Source organism: Anser anser (genome assembly GCF_964211835.1).
Source record: "Anser anser genome assembly, chromosome: 4".
NCBI classification, from domain to species: domain Eukaryota; kingdom Metazoa; phylum Chordata; class Aves; order Anseriformes; family Anatidae; genus Anser; species Anser anser.
The window spans coordinates 48,160,803-48,180,172 of record NC_139724.1 but is presented as its reverse complement, the minus strand read 5'-3'; the positions used below and the strand labels follow the sequence as shown (position 1 = coordinate 48,180,172).

The window sequence follows — 19,370 nt, the reverse complement described above, 5'->3', positions numbered from 1 at the left end:
AGCTGTCCTGGTTCTGTGCCCTCACAGCTCCTGCTGCATCCCCAGCCTCCTCACTGGCAGGGCGGTATGAGAAGCTGAAAAGTCCTTTGCTTAGTGTAAGCACTGCTCTGTAACAGCTAAAAACATCGCTGTGTGGTCAGCATTATTCTCATCCTAAGTCCAAAACACAGCACCATACAAGCTACCGGGAAGAAAGCTAACTCTATCCCAGTGAATACCAGGACGTAAGTGAATCAGTTATACGTTGCTGGCAGTCCACTACTTGTCAGTGCTGCTCCTCCAAAGACGAGATATTGCCCTGTTGTTGATTTAGCCTTATCAAGCTGAGATGGGATTGATGGAAGAGTAGCGTCAGGGATGGTGCTGGGAAAGCTTCCAATCAAAAGGCCACTGGGAATGTTGGTATCCCAGGTGTAAGCAACTTCCACTAGGTAGGATCCAAATAACATACAACTTAGAAAGCTTTTCCTGATATGACAAGTATCAGATGATTACTGTGCACTTCAGAAGATAAAGCATGCAAGATGAATTGATTTGTGTTAGTAACTGCTTAATTAAAAGGCAGCAAAAATAATTTAATTGTGAACCTCATACAGTGATCTGTTTAAGTAATACGAAATGTGACCCAACAGCTAGTAAAAAAAAAAAAAAAAGTTTTAAGGGGCACCAGTCCGTATTTAAACAGCTACTGTATGAAGCTGATGTTCAGGTATTTTGTGTAGTTTGCTTTTAGGTATGTAAAATGCAGAAGGCTTTATTGCATTCTCTCAAGAATGAATTTATCAAATTGTCTTAAGAACATAGAGTGTAAAGGTATGTCTCAGTTTTGAGTCAGAAGAGATAAGTGTGGTTTGAGTTATTAGAAGATAAAAACCAAATTGCTTAATATACAAACTGTACCGCTGGTCAAACTAGGAAGGGAACTACGTTTCACCTTAAAATGTTAATGAAGAGATCAACTGCCATGGCAACTCTCTAGTTAAATTTCAGAAATCAGTATGTTAATAGTGGTAATATTACAGGAACCCCAAGACCTGGAAATGGGCAAGAGATCTTGCTGTCCCAAGGGACCACTCAGCATCATCCGCAGCAGAACAGAGTTCTCCAGCAGCTGCAGCAGGGGGACTGGAGACTACAGCAGTTGCACCATTTACATCACCAGCAGCAGCACCCTTCAATTCAGGAGGCTTACATTCAGCAGGTACAAGTCAAATCTGTTACAAATCTTGCTAAAAGAGCAGCATGTTATTGTCTGTTAGTAGCATTTTAATTGTGCTCTAGTTAAATACCTCTGCTGTTGTGACCTGGCTTCTTTCTGCTAGGTTAAAGAGAGGGACTGTAGCTCCTGCCCCTTCTTTTTTTTACCTTTGCGCATTTGTCTTTTGCATAGGCATTGTAATGCTTATCCTGGAAAGTTGAGTTCTTTGTGCTGTCTCACTTTTGTTGCTTCGCCCAGAAACCCTGCTTGCTTTGAATCAACGCTGTGTGGCCCAAATTAAGGTTTCATGTATGCATGAACATGCTTGAAAGTAATATTAGGAGTGATGTAGATGATGCTGCGCTTGTGGTAGATGGTATGCTTCTGGTGTGTAGGCCAACTAAGTACTGTTGTAGCTGTTTTCACTTTCTGTTGGTCAATGAAGAGCTTCCTTTTTGTAGTTTTGTCAACCAATATTTTTCATGGATTCTAAATGTCCTAACGCTGTCCACCTTGCTTACTGTCAAGTATGGTTGTTTAAGTTGCACAGCATAAATACTCTAAAGAAGAGCCAAACAGCATCTAGATCAGATGAGAAGTTTCAGAGTCTGTCCAAGTTGCTTGCTATTCCATTTTTTTTTTCTTGAGTCATGTTATTATTAAAAAGCACAGCTGAATTGCTTTCCAAAGAGATATAGTACTCCTGAAAATTACAGAAGTTGGGGTGTTAAATGGCTTGCCTTAGAAAAAGCAGTGCAAAATACGTATTGTAATTTTTTTGTTAATCAGGCTAGTGTTAGCTGGGGAAAAAAAATGGAAAAGCCTCCAAGCACAGAGTCATTAAAATGTATTGACAGAGTTATAAGCTGATTCCTGGTCATGTGGTGTCTGAACTGAAGAACACGGTTGAGACACATCGATGATATTTTAATCAATGCTTCTTCTAAATATCTGTATATTCTAAATGAGGGGATTGTGATTTTTTTCTTCTGTATTTTGTTCTTTTTTCCAAATACAGTATCAACAAGCAATGCACCAGCAGATGGTCCAACAGCAGCTGTTGATGCAGTCTGTGTACCAGCAGCAACCTTCCCAATCTCAGTATCCTGCTATGGTATGTCAAGAATGGAATGTAGATGGCACAATTTTCAAATATATGTTCAGTTTATAAGTCTGTTGTGAAGTTCCAGCAACACAAGTTTGCGAGTACACTTTTAAGTATTTAAAAAAATGTTGGCTATTATTGCCTCTGTTGGTTCAAGTAGAGAAGTCTTTTTAGTTACTTTCTCAGTGGTTTCACGAGAATGTAAATGTTGCATGCTCTTTGTGATGCAGCTACAGCATGGTGTAAATTTAGACATATAAAAGGCATTCATAAAGCAAGAAAGCTAACTGGCATAAGGTCATTTTCAGAAGTCAAATGAAATTGTTGTGAAACTGTTTCTTTATTTGTAAGAACATGGTATGTTGAAAACTAATTTAGTGCATGTATGTAGTTTTCAATAATTATAAAAAGCTAAGCAATATGTTGGAAGAGGAAGAAATCACAAGGCAATTCCTTTTCACCTACTTAGTGGACAGATTGGTTTCTTGCTTCTGGTGAAGCTACCAGCCTTTTCTGGAGTTTGGTAGATGTTGGTGCGTTTGGCTGTGAGGCCAGTATTATTAGTTAGCAAAAAGCTTCGTGTTGTCTTATGAGAATTTTAGTAACGTGGTGATTGTCTTATTTAGGTGCAGCAATATCAGCAGGCTCTTATACAGCAGCAGATGCTTGCTCAGCAGCAGCAGCGGTCACAACAGCCGCAATCTCCTGAATTTATCAGTTCTCCACAAGACTTCTCACCAGCCTTAATCTCCTACCCTGCATCACTTCCAGTGCATGCTGGAATGGTGGCAGATTCTCCCTATGCTGCAAACAGGCAAGTATTCTGACACAGGTGTACCCGAGGATTACTAATTGCTTATGCTGCTGATTGTAATGAGCACTACTACCGTTCTGCACAAGTTGCTTGTTTCAGTAGTAAAGAATTGCTAAAACTAATTGCTTAGTGGTAATGGATATTTGGGGCACTGTAGGTGAGGAGACAGGGACACTCAACTCATCAATAGATGAGCCTCGTAGAACTTTAATTAAAGACCTTGTCTTCTGTTTTTTCTTGTCCATGGGCTTTCCACAGGAAACTGACTGCTGACCACCTTGCTTTGGGTGTTCATAGCATATATTTAATGAGGCAGTGGGCATTTGAAACTTATGTCAAACCCTAATTTTACCATTTCCTGTTCTTCAGTCCAGTTTGGCGGATACTGCTTTAAGATAGGCTTTATAGTTGAGATTGATTTGGTAGAGGTTCCAACTCTTCTGTCCGTTGATCAGTGGTCTGACTTTGTTCGGTGATGGAATATATCACTGAGAAGGTTCCTTTGAAGGAACCTGTGGATTTACCCTTGTTTAATAAAGTATAATGAAAAATGACTTTCTCATGAATTCTCACTGGAAACAATAAGTGGAATTAAAGTAATAACAAAAAGTTTTTTCACAACTTAAAAAAAAAATAAATCACATGCCTAGTTTCACTGATGTTCTGAGTTAGGTTAGTTTGAAATAGAAGCCTTTTGCACTTAATGGTAACCCTGCAGTCTGTAGTGCATGCAGTCTTTGTTGATACGGCTTTTCAGTTAATATTGAGACCTGCATGTTTCACCTGCTGCTGTCATTTTTAATCTCTTCTGGCTGTGTGTTGAAAGAGTAAAAGGCAAAATATTTTCCTGCTGGGTTGATACACTATATTGTTTGGCTTCATCACACCAGTTAGGTAGTATAATCCCTAGCAGAGAGTATTTGCCTGTGCTTTTGTGTCCAGATCTGCCACTTAACACCCGTTCTTTGGTCAAGCCTATGGACAGAGTAAATGGTATTCTTATGTGTGTATGGTTAAAGATTTATGGCTGCTATTAAGCTTCAAATCAATGACTCGAGAGTTAGCAACAATTTGCATTGCTTAAGGGTGATCTTTTAACCCAAAATATGACTGCTTATCTTACAGCAGGGGGTGATTTATTTTCTCTTGACGTACTACGTGTATTGCATTGCATTGTGATGTATTACGTGTTGCCCTTCTCTCAGTAGAAAGAGCAAGTAGTCCTGTAGGAAGGCAGCACATGAACTGAGAGGAGGGAGCCCTTTGCCCTTCCTCTTGCCTTGGAGAGATGGTTGGTCGTGGAGCTTTGGCTGCATGTGTGGCCTGCAGAGCCCGTCTAGGCATAGATGGAGAACCATTTAAGACGCAGTAACTTGCTATTTGATTGCTTTTCTAGTTCAATTCAGACAACTGGAGAAGTGGTAGACTTAATTTGCCAAAACTTGCTTGAAAGGGAAAATGCATCTGATCAAAGGTTTTCTAGTATCCTAGTGAATAAGGAGAGTAGATAAAAATTTTGAATATACTTCATAGGCTGTTTTCTTTTTTTTTCTTAAGAGAACAAGACTGTCTGCTATGACAGTATAGGAATTAACAAGGTGAAATAGATTTCTTAGTCTTGCAGATCATTCTGACAAAAGGTTCTGTGCTTTTGTTACAATTAATTGACAAAATGTACAAGGTTTGCATACAGAAATGATGCAGTCAAACCACATGATCTAAGTAATTCATTTTATCTTTAATTAGCTTTCAGATATATTTCAGATAAGCCATTAATGCATATGTGTTATTTGTATATAATATTTTGACATAATGAAGCATATAATCCATTTTCACCCAGATAGACAATCCTATAACATTACTTTTTGTTTCTATGAACTGACTTTACAGGTCAGGTATTCCTGATGCTGAGGCAATTACCAGTTACCCAAAGCAGAGCATCAATAACCCACCTGATATGTCAGGCTGGAACCCATTTGGAGAGGACAATTTTTCCAAGTTGACAGAGGAGGAGCTGCTGGACAGAGAATTTGACCTGCTAAGATCAAGTAAGGGACGCTTGAAGGCTTATTTTGCTTCAGAGTAAATAAGGGTACCATAGTTACTCAGCAGTGCCATCACCTGTCTTATCGAAGGGCCGTGTGGTCTGTGTACAGAAAATTCTTTCTGAGCATTTGAGGGCAGAGTTGGGCCTGTCTTCTTTCCTTTCTCTTTTTGAAAATATGTGCAGTAGGAGCTCACTGTCTATAACTGGTAGTTACTGGCTGAAATACTGCAGAAATGGCTATATTTTAGCTCTTAAGCACTGCTTACGTCACCTTGATTGTCAAAAAGCTCTGAACAGCAGAGGTATGTTGTCAGAACAGTTTGGCTGCTTGCTTCATTCCTCTTCAGCTTTTTTTCTTGCACACGAGAGCAGAAGATTCTGTGGGTCTGATATGTCCTTTGAAAATGCCTGAAAGAAAAATGATCTATTACATTATGTTAATGTTTTGTAATGTCCTTTTTGATGAGTGGCTACATGTAAGGGCTGCTTTATTGTTCTGATATGGCAATAGTTGAATAAAATTTTTTCTCTTGAAGTCAGCTATGTCAATGGTTTTTACTTGAAGTTACTTCCTTTTTTTTATTACTTAACATGTGTTCATTAGATGCTCTTCCTAAAACTAGTTTTGTCAAGATCAGATTTATTTGCAAGACTTGTAAGATGCGACAATGTCAAAAACCAAAACAAACATATATACTCTCAGCAAGTCTATTGCAATTAAAAAGATAGTAAAGTGGAATTTCAGGTAATTGGAAAAAAAAATGGTGCTTTCAGTTGAGTCTTTTTCTTGGATTTCTGGATGCTTAAATGTAGCTGAATGAGATGTGCATGTTACACGTTCATCCTGAAGGAGCGTCGTTGGTATGATTTGTATCAGTCTCCAGGGGTAGCTGATGGTGTCCACTTGTTTCCTGTGTTGATCTCATAAGACTCCTATTTTTGAGATGCAGATGTAGCCTTATTTGCATTCTGCAGTAAAACAACCATTCTTGCTATCATTTTGAGGAAATGGTAACATACTAGCTGAAGAGTAAAAATTCTTTGCAAGTCTAAGTTTGTAATTTGAAATTATTTTTCAAAGTAGTAGAATTGAATATGTTAGGCTTGCTCGTTCCAAAGAAAGCCTTAGAAGACTTTGAAGTGATGAACCCTTGAATCTGAAGTAGGTTAGCTTGAATCAAAAGGTCAGTATAACGTTACCCATTTCCAGAATCTTTATCTGACTGATGGATTACTGACCATAGTTAAGTTAAATTTTATTAATTTGGTTTGGATAAGCCATGTGTTTTGAACAAATTTAAGTAGAGAAGAATATATTAACCAAGGTTATATTTGAAGTGGCTTTACAGAAAAGCTGGAAGATGCTGTATAAAAAATTGTTTGCATGGTGTAGCTGAATAGGCTGCTTATAGTAAGCTGGGAAAGTATCAACTGTTGGATGACATGAAGCAAAATAACCAAATTTAACTATTCTGTTTTACACAGTGTGATTGTTTACAAATTTTAATGGAAGTCTATAATAATAGAGTTATTTAAGTCCATGGCTTTAAGAATGGGATGTTTACTTTTCCTTGTAGGCTCTCATAAGCTTCCTATAAGGCTGTTCAATGAGGAAGCTTTATGACAGTCTTGGACACTTATGCTATGTGTATTTCATTCTGTACACCTCATTGTTAGGCCTTCTGACGTTGTATTTAAGTTGGGTTATGAGAATTTGATACAGAACCATACAAACACAAAGCAGAGGGTGGCTAAGATAGTCATAAAGCTGTCCAGAGGTCCCGGCTGTCCCTGCTTGCCTCTTGACAGTCACAGCTGGCTCACCAATGTGAGAGCATGACGGTGCAGTCCCGTTGTAACTCCTTTCCATATGCAAAATGCTGAACTGAATACGAACTGTTAGACTGCATTTGTAGAAGAAGAAGAAAGAATAACTTGGAACTAAATGCTGCTAATTTTAGCATTAAATCTGTAGCAGATAGGACAGTTAACTGCTACTTTAATTCCGTTATCCAATGTTTGTACTATGTGCTAAAATGCTATAAACACTTTAAAGAATAGATCTAATTTAGGCATGTTTCTGGCTCTTCCTTTACCTCTGAGCAACAATAAATCAATGCACACAAGAGCTTGATATGATAATACATCATATACTTTCAAATGCTCTACGAGGAAAGTAAACATAACAGCATAGTTCTGCTCAGTAATAACCAATACTAGGGTTTTTCAGTCACTGGAATACAGAAAATGTCAAAAATCATTATCGTTGACTTGACCAATAGTACACTAGGTGGCAGGCTTGTTTATACGTAATGAGATGGAGCTGGAGATTGTCTTAGGGCTTCTGGCTTGATTTCAGTTAGAGGTTAAGTGGAGCTGGTGGGGTTGTTAGTTCTAATCTGTGTTTTTGTGTGCACACAGATAAATAAGTAAAAGATTTCAAGGTACTTTTAACTTTTTTTTGATATTACAGGAGTTGTGCCAACGCTCTTACTAGCTTCCCTTGCAGTGTTACTGCTTCTGCAAAATATTTATGCTGACTTTTGTGTACTTGTACTAGCTCAAATTTACCTGGGGTAATGAGAAATTGAGAGATTTGTTGTACAATTAAAGATTGTGGTTATAAAACTAACTGTGTAATACTTTCTGGAATTTTCTCAAATGTGTCTTAAGGATCAATGCTCAATTCTCTTTAGATTTAGGTTATCTCTTATGAGAAAAAGTTGATGTTTTACTGCCAAGTAATTGTGTTCGGTTTTTGAGTTTACTGTGAATCATTTTGCCATCTGGACGAAGGAGAATTGAAGATTTGGGTTTGGTAAAGAAATTGTTTTATTTTCTGTTACTAAATCCACTGGCTGTCCTGTCCTGTAGAACTCATGTATAATGTTGCATAAGTCTGTTTTTTGGTTGTGTTACGTAGTGCTGAGTATGGCATTCAGAATGCTAATCCTTTATTTCCATGTGCAAAAGCTTGGTTTGTATTGTTGAGTTGATGCATTATACATGAATTTAAAATATTTTTGAATTTGTTGCTCATGCCAATAATACAGGAATATATACAGCCCTTGTCAGAGGATCAAGATGTCACTATTTTTGTCAGGCTACCTTTGCTATTTGATTTTTTTTAATTTATAATAGGTTAATGTTTGGTGTACTTAGTGATGGGTATTGCTCTGGTGATTCATTTCTTTCTCTTTACAAAGGGATCTAGCTCCTAGAGCAGAATACTTTGCTTAGACTTGGTGAAGATTTCCATAGTAAAAAAATGATCATTGCTGTATGAAGTAATAAGCAGTTGCGTGAAGATTTCTGAACTGAGTACTTATTGTGGAGCACTTTGATGTAGTCAAAAGATGGAGTTTGTGGTATCTGTGTACACTGTTTGTCTGGTTTTTGGACTGTTACTGAAGGAGCTCCTGTAATCACTTAATGCTCTGTGGAACTGGGAGCTATGGGCAGTCAGCTTTCTCACCAGGAACAAATACTCCAGTACGCTTCACACTGCACAAAGATTGTTGTTAGTCCCAAAACCATCTCAGTGCTTTAGCAAAGACCCCTGTGGATGCAAAGCCCATGCTGCTCTGGGCCTGTGCCCCCAGGATGTGTAGTCTGAAGGAACTGAGGAGCTGTAGCACTTAAGAGGTTTTCTTTGTGCAGATGTGCTTCTGGTACTTGAGACAGTCCCCAGAGAGCTGACTTGAGAACAGTTTTGGGCCTGTCACTCAAATGGAAACAGCTGTATGTCTTGTTCATGGGATAAATAACTCGTGAAGGGTCAGCTGTGGCAAGTGGTACCTGATCATAGCTCTCTTGTATCTGCAGTCTCAGCTGCATTTGGATAATGATTCTGGTTTAAAAGACTGAAAAGTACAGAGGACTAGTTGTTTATATTACTGAGCACCTAGGCTGCGTATAATGTGTAAAAGATACCCTCATATTAAGCATTTGGTCAGGAAATATATGCTTCTGGTTAGGCAGAGGTATTATTAAAAGAAAAAAAACAAAGCAAACCAAAAAAACAAACTAAAGTTTGTGCAAGTGAATTTTCCTGAATGGTCAAGAAGTATGAATTTAAGATGTGGAAAATCTTTAAAACATAAGAAAACAAAAGTAAAAATCAAGTATATAGCTCCCTCACCCTGAAGAGTAGATATTTTTATGTTGGCATAACACCTGCCATTTTTATTTTATTTTATTTTTTGTTCTGTTTCATTTTTATTTTTTACAGACAGGCTGGTGGACAGGAGAGCATCTTCAGATAAGAATGTGGAGCTACATTCTGCTCCACAGAAAAATCCTCCCGAAGATCCCTTTGGTTCTGTTCCTTTCATTTCTCACCCAGGCAAGTTACAACTGTAACATCACTACCTCATGTATATATGTCTATCTGTATCTGTTGAGTATGTGTGTCCAGTTAAATGACCAAAGAAAGATAAAAGATGTTGGCTGCCTCATTACAGTAGATGGTTTTCAACAGTTGTTTTTTTTTTAAGTTGATTACCTCTAAGTAAAAAAAAAAAATACCTCTGCATCCAATTCCTGGTACTCGAACAATGTACAGACATTGTAGTCTTGGCAGTGAAAATATATTGGAAAACTGCAGTATGAATCTCATGTAGAACCAGTAGTTCTGCTGAAAGCAAATTACTTGCTATGACCAGATTTTGATTCTTTCCTATAGCCTTCTTCTAAATAATTCTGTTTCGTTAGTTCAGTTTTCCAGCCAAGTTAAGAATGTATACTTTTGCTGCACTGAATTGAATAGTTTTTGGAGAAAGTTGGGTCAAAACAAGGGAAATACCATCTTGTCATATGTAAATTTGGAGGGGGTGGGATTCACTGTGTTTTAGTTGAGTTTGTTTTTTTTTTTTTAACTTGGATGGAAGTAAAAATAACATTGTATGTGACCATTGACTGTGAAAGTAAAACTACATAATCCTGCAACTTAATGTTTTAACATTTTTCTGATCAGTACTTGAGTCAAAATTTTGATACCTGAGGCAAAGTAAAACCTATGTGAGAATTAATGGTCAGAAGAGTTTCAGCTGCTTACGGAGCCACTTAAACACTTCCCTATGTTTTGATGAGACTGCTTGTGTTGGGATAAAGGTGCCTTAATATAACTGTTGCTACCTGTTTTTATCTAATTTCAAAAGCGTAAAGTGCCTTAAAATAAATCACTTTGGGGTCAACCTGAGTTAGCAGCCATGTTTACTTTTGCTTTCACCTTGCATTCCTAAAGATCATCTGCTAGGGTTTAATGCTCACAAATGCTCTTGTACTATATATAGTGAAGAGTTAACAGGGTAATGCTTTTGTATTGTAGAAGGCAGTTTGTTGGGGGGATAAAAGACTACAAAGTCTCTGTATTGGTGTCTGCTCCTGTTGCCAGAAAGATTTAATTCTTAATTTAGGAACAATTAATTCTATTAAGTCTATTGCTGTTTTCTTAGTTTCTCTTTATTCTGCTCATTCAGTGAGGACAAGGTTGTTTTTTGTCATCTTGTTGTTAGAGTGCAGTTATTTTAATACAATGTGAAAGCAATTCTGAAGTGAAGAATTTGCTCTGCCAATAGTTGTCAGTTTGGAAGCATTTACCCTACGGTCTTCATGAAAGAGGTTGGTTTGTTTTATGGGTGAGCCTAAATTCACATGCCAAATAAACAATAACAGTTACCTTTAACTTTCAGTGGCAACTATCAAGTGCTTGCTCTTCCACACATTCATAACCATATGTATAGGAGTTACTTTTATTTATTTTCTCACCTTAGGCCTTTGAAATCTAATTGTTGCTGTTTTAAAGGTACTTATAATGCAGCTTAGACTTCAGTGAATGGCGTCGATATGTTATGTCATGTGAATTTGCCTTGGTTAAATTCAATCTGAGCTTTAATTCTTGACATGCAAAACAATACAAAAATTCAGTCATGGACTAAAAACACACTGCTTGAGAAATCTGGAGTTGGTTTGGAACTAGTATGTATGATTGTTACGGACAAACAAAAATGAAGAAAAAAATCCTTGTTTTTCAATAGCTTTTTTCTACTGGCTCAGAGCTGGGATTTAAACTGGAGTACATATGGGCTTGATTTCAAGGAAGGTGTTCTTAATTCAGTGTTAACAGTGAATTATGCTTAGCCAACAAATGTGATCTGATAGGTGTTTAAATCTGAAAATGTCTTCTACAAACTAAATTGTAGAATTCCACACAGAATTGTTCTTGGAAGTGTCTTTAAAGCACATATCGTAAGCCAGCTAAGAAAAGAAGAATGAGGTTGACTTAGATATATATTCTTTCTAGGTGGGGGTTTTCTAGAAAAGAAATGACAAACAACCTTATTATTTGTATGTTCTGTTGTTCTTACCATTGCTGTAAAATGTTATTTTTCTGTCTTGTTCTGTGTAATTATAAGAGATTTAACTGAGAGAGAATCTTCATGAGTATCTCATTCAGGGAATCAGAGGGAAGGTGACTGAATAGGAAGTGAAACATGGTTAATATCTCAAACACAATTCCAACATTTGGGGAACAAGCTGGCTTTATCTGTTTAGAGAAAAAGTTTCATTTATTTGTTGTATTATGTCTACAGTGCAAATAAGGAGTGTTTTATCACTATTCACCCAGATTTGACTACTGACTTGTGACTTTTTGATCCATGATAAGATGAAATGTTAATGTTATCAGTACAGATTATTTAAAATTAAAAACAAAGTAAAAATTTGACTTCATTAAGCAGCGAGAGTTGCTATTGAAGACGTGTTCTATTCTGTTAATCTTTGGGTTGGAATTGTGGTCTGTTTCTGCTCTTTCTTGTTGTTGTTGTTGTGACATGGGTCTCAGGTTCATATAAGTTACTGTATGTGGACTGTAGCTGGTTAGAGTGACCCAGACAATTTTTTGTGTTTTGGAAGTTTACAGATTTTCTGAAAGAATTATTTGACTAAATCTCTATTATTTGCTATGAGATAGCTGCAAAGAAGCCAAAGGTTATGTATCATCTTTTGACTTAACAACTTAATATGAGGTGCTGGTATTCCAGCCAAGTGCTATCATCTACGTGTGTCTGGGAAGGTGATGCAAGGCTAACGGTGGTACAGAGGCTAAAATATTAAAACCTTCATCACCTCACCTGGAAAAGACTGTGCAGCATTGTGAGTGGTGAGTCCCTGGGATTTTCCCTGGGGAGCTGAGAGTGGACTTAAGGCTGCTGCTGCTGCAAGGATCACCGGGAAGGAGAACCTGGAAGTGGACGGTCTCACGCTGCTTGTCTGTCAGAGCTCCTCTGCTTATTCTTCTCAGGTGGGAATGGACAGGCAGCAACAGCACATGCGTCACTTGGCAGGCTATGCAGAGGACAGATACTGAAATTAGCCAAAACACGTTGGGTTCCTTCTATTGTGGCTGATAAGAAAATGCTGTAGAAGCACTTAGTGTTATCCGCACTTGGTTTCTGTCCCATTAAAAGTGTTTTTGGAAGTACCACATGTAAACTTGTTGTACACACTATTTTATTCCTCAGTGAAATTACTTAGAACTTGAGGTGAATGGATTAGAAAATGTTGAGAAGGAATTCCACCACTCAATCTGATAGAAACAAAACAAACATTGCAAGCATTTTACTAAAAAGAGAGGGAGGAAGCACAGTTGAATAGCCACTGAGTGGTTGGTGAGGACAGACACCTTGCATGTGGAAAACAGATTATAGTTCCTGAATGCACTGCCTGAATCAATGGATGGTTGCAGTGGAAAAACTGGGTCATGTAGTAAGCATTTTGGAATGGAAACTTTTGGTTCACCTGTGTGTTAAGCATCTCTTGTCATGTCTTCTATCAACATCTTGAGCATTTCTGAAACTCAGAACAGATGTAACTTTACTGCAGTTATCAAATTCTAAGAAGCAAATATATTGAATGCAGTACGGTTTGGTGTGCTAATTCTTTCTGGGATTAGACTGGGCTAAATTGCCTTGCCTTTTGCTTCCCTCAGTTTAATACTGGAATTCACAAAAGTAATAAAATATTTGAACTAACTCTCAAAATGATGCTAGTGAGCTGTGTAAAGAATGGAGAAGCTGGAAAACCTTGACTGGGATTTCCACCCCAGTGCAGACCTGAAGCTAGGTCCACTAAGTGCTTTGCTCCAGTGGAGAACCTCAGTGAGCTGGCTCCTCTTACTGGAATAAAGCTCCAGTTCTGGTCTGTAAATTGTCCTACTGGATATTTGTAAAGCTCGTCTTTTGTGCTGTAGGCGTGGTGGTTCTTGATGAACTAACTATTGTTTCTTCAAACATATATAGGCAATCCCTTTCCAGTCACTGCATGCGTGTTCACTGTGCAGAGACCAGGAATAAAAGGCAGCATGGTTCTGTGTCTTCCTTTTTACTTCCAGATTTCCTGCACTCAAAGACTCATTAATGTGGTCATTATGGTGTATGTCTTGGAATAAGAGCAATTTTGTGGTGTGGTATGTAACTCGCATAGTCACAGCTATATGGATCAGGCAGAAAACGGGCTAACTGCACACTAGTAGCACTATGATGGAAACAGTCTGGAGTTTTGGACTTGTCACTGAATGGACTCTGCAGCAGTAGCTGATGATTACTGTGCACTGCTTTGCACCAGGGAAGTGCATTCTTCCAGCACAAAGAATTGCCAGAGACTACCCATTTGGTTACTTACTTTGTATACTGCTTCTAACGAGGTTTCAAACCACAAGGAATTTATACACCGTAGCATTGGAGCCATTGGACTACAGTGCAGTCTGGAGCTTAAATGAGGCACAACATGCTGTCATTTAGCAAGAAATACCAACCATGAGTACACAAGTAACTTGCATCAGCTTCTTGTACAACACTGAAGAGCTAATGTCATCAGTTAATGCTTCTTGTTCCAAGATGCACAAGCCTGGGCATTTGTGCAGTCCTCCAGATTTGGTTGACTTGACAATTAAAATTGGTTCATATTGTTTTTTGTACTTCCTGAAAATACAGATGTTTTTATTGCATAACCTTTCCTCGGTATGGCTTTTGGACATCGTTAATATTTGCTGAATGCACGTTCAGGGTGTTTCCCTGTATCAAGATCATCTTCAGATGTCTTTTCTCGATAAGACTTTCAAAGGAGCTTGAAATAATTAACACTTGGCAAGAATAAATGGTACGTGCAGTCTGTGCCAGTGGTGTGCTTTTTCCTCTCCAAAATGCTTCACTGATTTATTTTTTTTCTAGTCAAATCTTAGAACAATCACGGCCGCCCTTTTTTCTTAACATGCTTCAACACAGACTGTGCAAGTATTCAAAAGAATTTCTAAGCAAGAGATGCTAGGCAGAAGTGTTTTATTCTTTTTTGTTGTTGTTGTTGAAAATAAAGGTGGTAAGCAGTGCAAATCCATTACAGTATTCAGCAGCTGCTGCTCTGGTTGTTGTCAAAGAAATAGTGCAGATTTAGTTGCAGCGCGCGGGTAATCCTTGGGCCTGACATGTGGCAAATTGCTCTGGAATGATGGCGGCAGTATGTTACCAATTCAAAGAAAGCTAAAAGCCCTTATGCCCCACTCTTTTGCCACTCCCGCAATACCCTAAAATGATGAACCAGCAGAAGGCATGTAATTACTTCAGTTGTTAGAGGGAATTCATCCTCTTATAATCGGATGTCTAGAAAAAGAACATCAGAACAGAAAATTTCCTTGAAGATTGGGATCTTCTTATATGATTAAAGATGTTCCACCTGGCTTGCATTTGAGCGAAGAACAATTGTCTTCTACAAGATGCAAACCTGATTAGAAGTGTAGTAATCTGAACAGTACATTACAAACAGATGTTACTCCACATTTTTCAGCTTTTTCTATAAATATTCATCTGAACAGTCTTTGCAGCAGTTCAGTTTGAGAAGATTGCATGAAATCAACATGACGGAACACTTAATTTTTGATATCTATTTGACCAGAGCATTAAATTGTCATTAACGGGAATTTTTCCCTTTTGGCACAGTAAGTTTCTACTTGTAGTGCTTTTAGTATTTATTTAGTTTACTAACTTCCTGAGGAGTGAAAGATTTTGAAATGTTGTTGAAAACACTAGAACAAAATCATTCCCATCCTAGGTTTAAAACTGACAGCTATATGGAAGATATTTTTGTTCCTTTGGTCTGGTTTTGACATCAGTCTGCTGCCATTTTCTCCCTGTCATTGGGAGTAAGCCACAGACACTGCAGATGAGAAAGCACGTGCAGAACCATTTTCAAATTTCGGCTGCATCAGTCTAGAAAAGGTGTAAGAGCAGTGTCTTAAACTGAAGCCTGCATGGAGCAGGTGGCTCTGTTTATTTACATCACCTTGATAGAAAATGAAGAAGAAACCAAGATACTGGCTGCTTCCTGAAAAACAGAAGTGTGGGAGCAGTCAGGTCACTACTTCTGAAATATTTCACAACTAAAAGGCTTTTCTTGAAAAGTCTGTAGTGGGAGGAGCTGCAGCTAGGAGTGTCAGTTGACATAAGCTACTTGCTTTCTTGCTCAGGCTGTGCACGTGGGGTCATACGTGCTGATCCTGAAACTTTAATAATGTTGTGCTCTGACTGTAGCGTGTGCGTTCCTAATCCCTGTAAAAGTCACTGTCTGCCTATTTTGTTTCTGTACAAAATGCATTAAGTGTCTTGCTGTGATAAAGCATTAACATTGATACCTACTGGGAGGAGAGAGAAGGTGGATGTGAGGAATTTCAGGGTTTAAGACCTAGAAATGGAGAAAGCCTGTTCAGAGGTTGTTGGCATTTAAATGAGGGGTGTGAAGCTGATGAGCTACCAGGCAAGTAATTAATTGCCTGTTGCTGTGATGGTGGTACGGCTAGAAAGGATTTCTAAGTTTTCTCAAGTGGGCAGATGGATTTGTATAAATGCAGGCTCGCGCTTCCTTTTCCTTTGTGCTTCTCCATTCCTAATGTGGCTCAACAAGGACATTGAAGCTGCGGGCAGTGCATGGTGGCTGAGCCTTACTGCCCTTACAAAAACAAGAGGCCACAAAGCTGGCTAGTGCCAGGACAGATAGCAAGTGTTGTTGAAACTAATCAGTACTTGAGACTCCAATACTGCTGCTAGCTCTATAAACACCTTCTATGATGTCTCTGCATCTGTCTGGAAGTAATGTGCTCATCGTTTTACTTGAGTGATTTGGAGTCCGAAGTATGCAAGCAAGACGTGGACTTCATGCATTGTGAGCAGACAGTGTCTCTATATTTACTGAACTTTGCTTATATTTGCTTATCAAGGGAGTTTCCAGAAAGTGCAGTCCCTCAATGAATTGTTCGTGACTTCATCCTACTTCTAGGGATTGTAGTTATTAGATTCAAGGAGATTTAGGATGCTAATATAGATTCCCTGAAGACTAGATTGACTCCCAAAATCACCTGCGTATTGTCAGCAAGAGTAACAGTTCTAAGTTGTGCCTACTGACAGATGCTGTAATGCTTTCTATGTTGGTACCAGCGCATGGAATATGGTTTGTGAAACTGTTTTCCATGTCTGACAATGCATTGTTGAGTCCTGTCTGATGTTTTGTCTGGAGAGGTGTGCTGAGAGCCTGACATTGTGTGACTTAAATTATTTGTGCAGCATGTCAGCAGCTGTTGGTATCATCTCTTCTGTCCTGCTGATGTCCTTTTGCAGTTTGTCTTCCAGCGAGTGTAACTGTGGCAACAATTAACAAATAGTATTTAAATCCTTTTTGCAAGATCCATTATGAGTTCCCTTCTTGTCCCAAAACTCTTTACTTTTTAAACAGTATTCAGCATATGTAAATTATCTGTAAAGGTCTAAGCATAGAGTGTAAACTCACATAGATATTTGCAAACATTAAGGGTTTTTTGTTGTGTACATGCTGCTGCTATCTAGCCTAGAAATATTTCATTTTTTTTCCCTTTTAAATCTAATTGCATTTATGTTAACATTAGTGTTCCAGTAAATACTGACAACAGCAGGATTTGGGAGATATAGGGTTTTACAGCGCAATGTGAAGGCTGTACCTTTGGGAAATCTAGAGCAAGCAGCCAAATAATCCAGATTCTAATTTAGTGGTAAAGCAAATATGTAGCATTTAAAATTACAGTAGATAAGAAGCAATCTGACACCAGAAGCAAACAAGAAACAGCTCACAGCCCCTAATCACCTGATGTTTTTAGTCATTTTGGTCAGCTTGTTTTTAAATCCATACATGAAATAGATTACTGCAAACTCCTATTGTGAGTTTGGGTGCAATTGCAAACGAGCAAAATGGCTGCTGAATGCTGAAAATGGCTATTAATACCTTTTCAAAAAAAGAAGAAATCGACCTTCTAAAACTTAATGTTCCGGTCTAAATCTAAGCATAGGAAGAGAGAACCTTACTTAGCCTGGAAGTTGTATGCTAATTTCTCTGTGAAAGAAGAAATGTCCTGAAATATGATTGCTTTTTGTTTTACAAGAACAAGAGGTAATAAGCTGGTTGAATTATTTTTGATTTTTGAGGAAGAAGTGGTGCATACGTCCATCCCTCAGCTTTTTCAATCCTAAGAACATATTGAGTTGATGAAACTGCAGCAATTTTTAAACAAAAATAAACGCTAAATGGGAAAACGTTACTTTTCATTAGCTTAGAAGGCCAGGAACCTAGTTCAATGTGAATGGAGCTTGTTAATAACAGCTTTCATGAGGAACATCCCTTGTTCCCAGGATTGATGCTAGAGACATAAGAAGTTAGTACCAAGCACGCACGGTGTCCTATGTTCATGGTGCCCAGTGTCTTATTAGTTTAGGCTGCTTAGTGGGGTATGTGCATCTTCATAGGTAAATTCAACTTGGTATGGCCTTTAGGCAAGCATAAGCTGGTTGTCTGCAAAGTCCTTCTTTGATGTTTGAATTTGTCTTGGTGCATTATATGAACGTTTATTTGGATCACAAGGAAAAAAAAGGTATATGAATTGATGGAGCAGAATGCTTTCTTAGCTCCAAGAGTTAAACAGCCTCCAAAATTGCATGTGGCTTTATAAAACACAGTCATATGTTGGACCAAACCTGGAAGTGCTGAGGGAACAGGGGTCTAATGGTTTATGACTGAATTGGGTGGACGAGAGATGATTAAATTTATATCTGACATTTTCCTACCCACAAAGCAGTAGAGATTGTCCCAGGTACATGTTAGACTTGTTCATTTCTATTGTTTTCTGTAATGTATAAGTGAGGTTACTTAAGTAATGTTTTGGATGCATTTTGGCAGTTGGGGAAAAACTGTTTCTCATAAGAGCTCAGGATCTTATATAGGCTTTTTCATTCTAAAAAAAAACATTTTTTAGAATAAACGATAATACTAAATACATGTGGGAGCAAGATGAATGCAGAACACGAAGGCATTATTGCACCCTTCTACGGGTGGCTGTACCTGCTGCTAGTAGCACAACTGCATGTGGTACGTGAAGGCTGAAGATTTTATGAAATTGAAGTTTAAGAGAGGATTTGGCTGTCCTGGAGAAATGCATGTGCAGTTAAGGCTAGTCTTGGAAGTAGACAGTGACAGGTGAGGTGGAGAAGGTCTCCTAAGTAGATGGATATTATGTCCACTTAGGAGAGATTATAACCCTTCTGAGGGGGTTCCAGCTGAATGTGATGCTTCCTACTTCATCTGCTGCTTCTGCAGACCCACTTTTCTTTGCATCCACCAGCTTCTCTTCCAGTTCTCTGCAGCCTTCTGCATCGTGAAGCAGTTTAATTCCTTCAAAGGAATGTGAAAAGTAACATACTTGATCATTGTTTGATTTGACAAGAGCTACCTCTGAACTGAGCATGTTGCTTCCAAGTTTAAAATGCTGTCAACATATGGGCATCTTTCCTACACTTGACTACGAGCTGAAATCTTAAAGAGGGTCTTGCTAGAGTGTTCACAGGACATTAATATTGAAAGCCTGATTTGTCATAAAACCTCAAAAGCGATAGTCTGATAACTTTTTTCCCACTGTGTGGTAATAGAGTGTAGCAACAAAAATAGCTTTGAGAAGGATAAAGGTCTTGTCTTGAGGTTAAAAAGGAGAGTTCTCAGGTTCCACAAAGTGCAACGTGGGTAGTATTTCCCTTCTACAACGTGGTTACTTAGTTGTCAGAAATATCTTGAAGCAACAATGTATGCACATTAGGCAGTTCTGACTGTATAATACCTTTCTTGTGTGTCTGCATACGATCAC

At 38.3% G+C, this 19,370-nt stretch overlaps 1 protein-coding gene across 3 annotated transcripts in view; it reads left to right on the top strand.

The window, feature by feature from the left end:
* The window catches only part of BMP2K (BMP2 inducible kinase), a 105,467-nt gene that overhangs the window by 77,740 nt on the left and 8,357 nt on the right, over positions 1-19,370 (top strand). For 2 of the 3 annotated variants that reach the window (XM_083836052.1, XM_083836050.1), the window contains exons 11-15: positions 1,023-1,201; positions 2,217-2,312; positions 2,930-3,117; positions 5,008-5,165; positions 9,396-9,509. In XM_083836052.1, the coding sequence (XP_083692178.1) occupies positions 1,023-1,201; positions 2,217-2,312; positions 2,930-3,117; positions 5,008-5,165; positions 9,396-9,509 (735 nt within the window). The remainder of the gene's footprint in view (positions 1-1,022; positions 1,202-2,216; positions 2,313-2,929; positions 3,118-5,007; positions 5,166-9,395; positions 9,510-19,370) is intronic. The other variant, XM_083836051.1, reaches the window with a different exon arrangement.